The following is a 1,588-nucleotide window of genomic DNA, read 5'->3' on the forward strand; positions in this document are numbered from 1 at the left end:
GGGAAATAGCTCCGGTTTTTTCTCCCTGTTTCTCTCAGTTTTCACGACGTCCGTCCTTGATTTTGCGCTCCAATGGCGCTGAATCAATCAAAACCTCCTGATCTTAATGATCAGACGCAACAACAACACTCTCGTGGACGTTTTATTCAACCTCCAAATTATTACCGGAGACGTTCAAAGTCTAGAACTTGCCAAGTTTATGCACCAAAATCTGGAAACCCTGGTTCTAATGAAAAAAGGAAACCAGCTGAAGATTCAATTGGTCCTGGCGAATAAAAGGAAGGAAATCGATCATATGCGTCAGTTCTTAAGAGAAGAACTCATGTTATGTCGAAGATTGATGCGGATACCTTATCTTACCCTCCTTCCCGTACCAACCATGGTGATGTTATTATTAAGATTCCAAAGGAGACACATATTCGAATCAAAGATGTTTGGAAGTTCAGTTTAGTTGGACGTTTGGATTTTAAAACCCTAAGTTTTGAAGAGGCAAAATGTGAGTTATTGCAACTATGGAAGATGTCTGGTTCTGTTCAATTTATTTCATGGCTTAAAGGATACTTTGTTATCAAACTTGACAATGAAGATGATCGCAAGAGCGTTAGTTATGAAGGTATGAGGAAGGTTAAACAACAACAGTTTAAAGCTCAGCCATGGACGCCAATATGTTCAATCCGAATGTTGACAAGGTAACTCGAGCAGCTGCCTGGGTTCGTTTTACAAATATGCCATGGGAATTTTGGGATGAGGAGACTTTGTTCAGGTTGGCTAGGGGTCTGGGAAAGCCAATTTCGGTAGATCCAAGAGCATTAAGACATGAATATGGTTATTTCGCAGCTGTACTGATTTATATTGATTTTTCACAACCATTAGAAAATATTGTTGTCGATGGTGAAGATGGTTCTGAAGGTTTTTATGCAGATTATCAGATTCTAAATAGGCCAAGTTTTTGCGATCACTACAAATCTGTTGGCCATGAAGAGAAGGAGTGTAGAGTGAAGAAGCGAAAAGATTTGGAGGAGCAGGAGAAGGTCGAGAAAGATCCTGAAGTTAAGAAGAGATTACAAGCTGAGATTGATGAGCTTAAATTTTTTTGGCAATTGCGCAAGTATGAGAAAAAAAACTGAGCATCCAAAAGAGGATCCAAAAAAGAATGAAGTGAAGAAGCCTATTAATTCAGTTCCCGTAATGAAGACAACAACTGAAGTGAAGAAATCATTGACAGAGATGTTTGCAGGCCAATATAAATATTTGGAAAGTCCTACAATTAGTGATGCTGCTAGTGGTTCAAGGATTCCAAGAGACAATAGTGCGCCAAACCTGAATGAGTCCGTAATAATAAAGGATGTTGTGGTTGCAAATTTTGCTAAGCAGCAGCAGATTGGGGAGGAAGCTAAAGTTGTTTCTTTGAAAAACATTACTAGTGATGAGAGTATGGATATGGAGGACAATGATGAACTTGATGCTATCAAAGAATATGAGGATCTGAAAAAGAAGGCTAGAGATTTGGACAAGGCTGCGGATCTGGTAAAGATTGAAGAGGATGCAACAAAGGCCAAAGTTGATAATCTCAGGAGATTGGCTTTGG

The 1,588-nt window shown here is 39.3% G+C and overlaps 1 protein-coding gene across 1 annotated transcript; it reads left to right on the forward strand.

The window, feature by feature from the left end:
- Positions 1-653: 653 nt before the first annotated feature.
- LOC113295456 lies at positions 654-1,127 on the forward strand. Its single transcript, XM_026543794.1, has one exon. It carries the CDS (start codon positions 654-656, stop codon positions 1,125-1,127), a length of 474 nt encoding a protein of 157 aa, XP_026399579.1.
- The last annotated feature ends 461 nt before the right edge of the window (positions 1,128-1,588 follow it).

Source organism: Papaver somniferum, chromosome 7 (assembly GCF_003573695.1).
Source record: "Papaver somniferum cultivar HN1 chromosome 7, ASM357369v1, whole genome shotgun sequence".
NCBI lineage: Eukaryota > Viridiplantae > Streptophyta > Magnoliopsida > Ranunculales > Papaveraceae > Papaver > Papaver somniferum.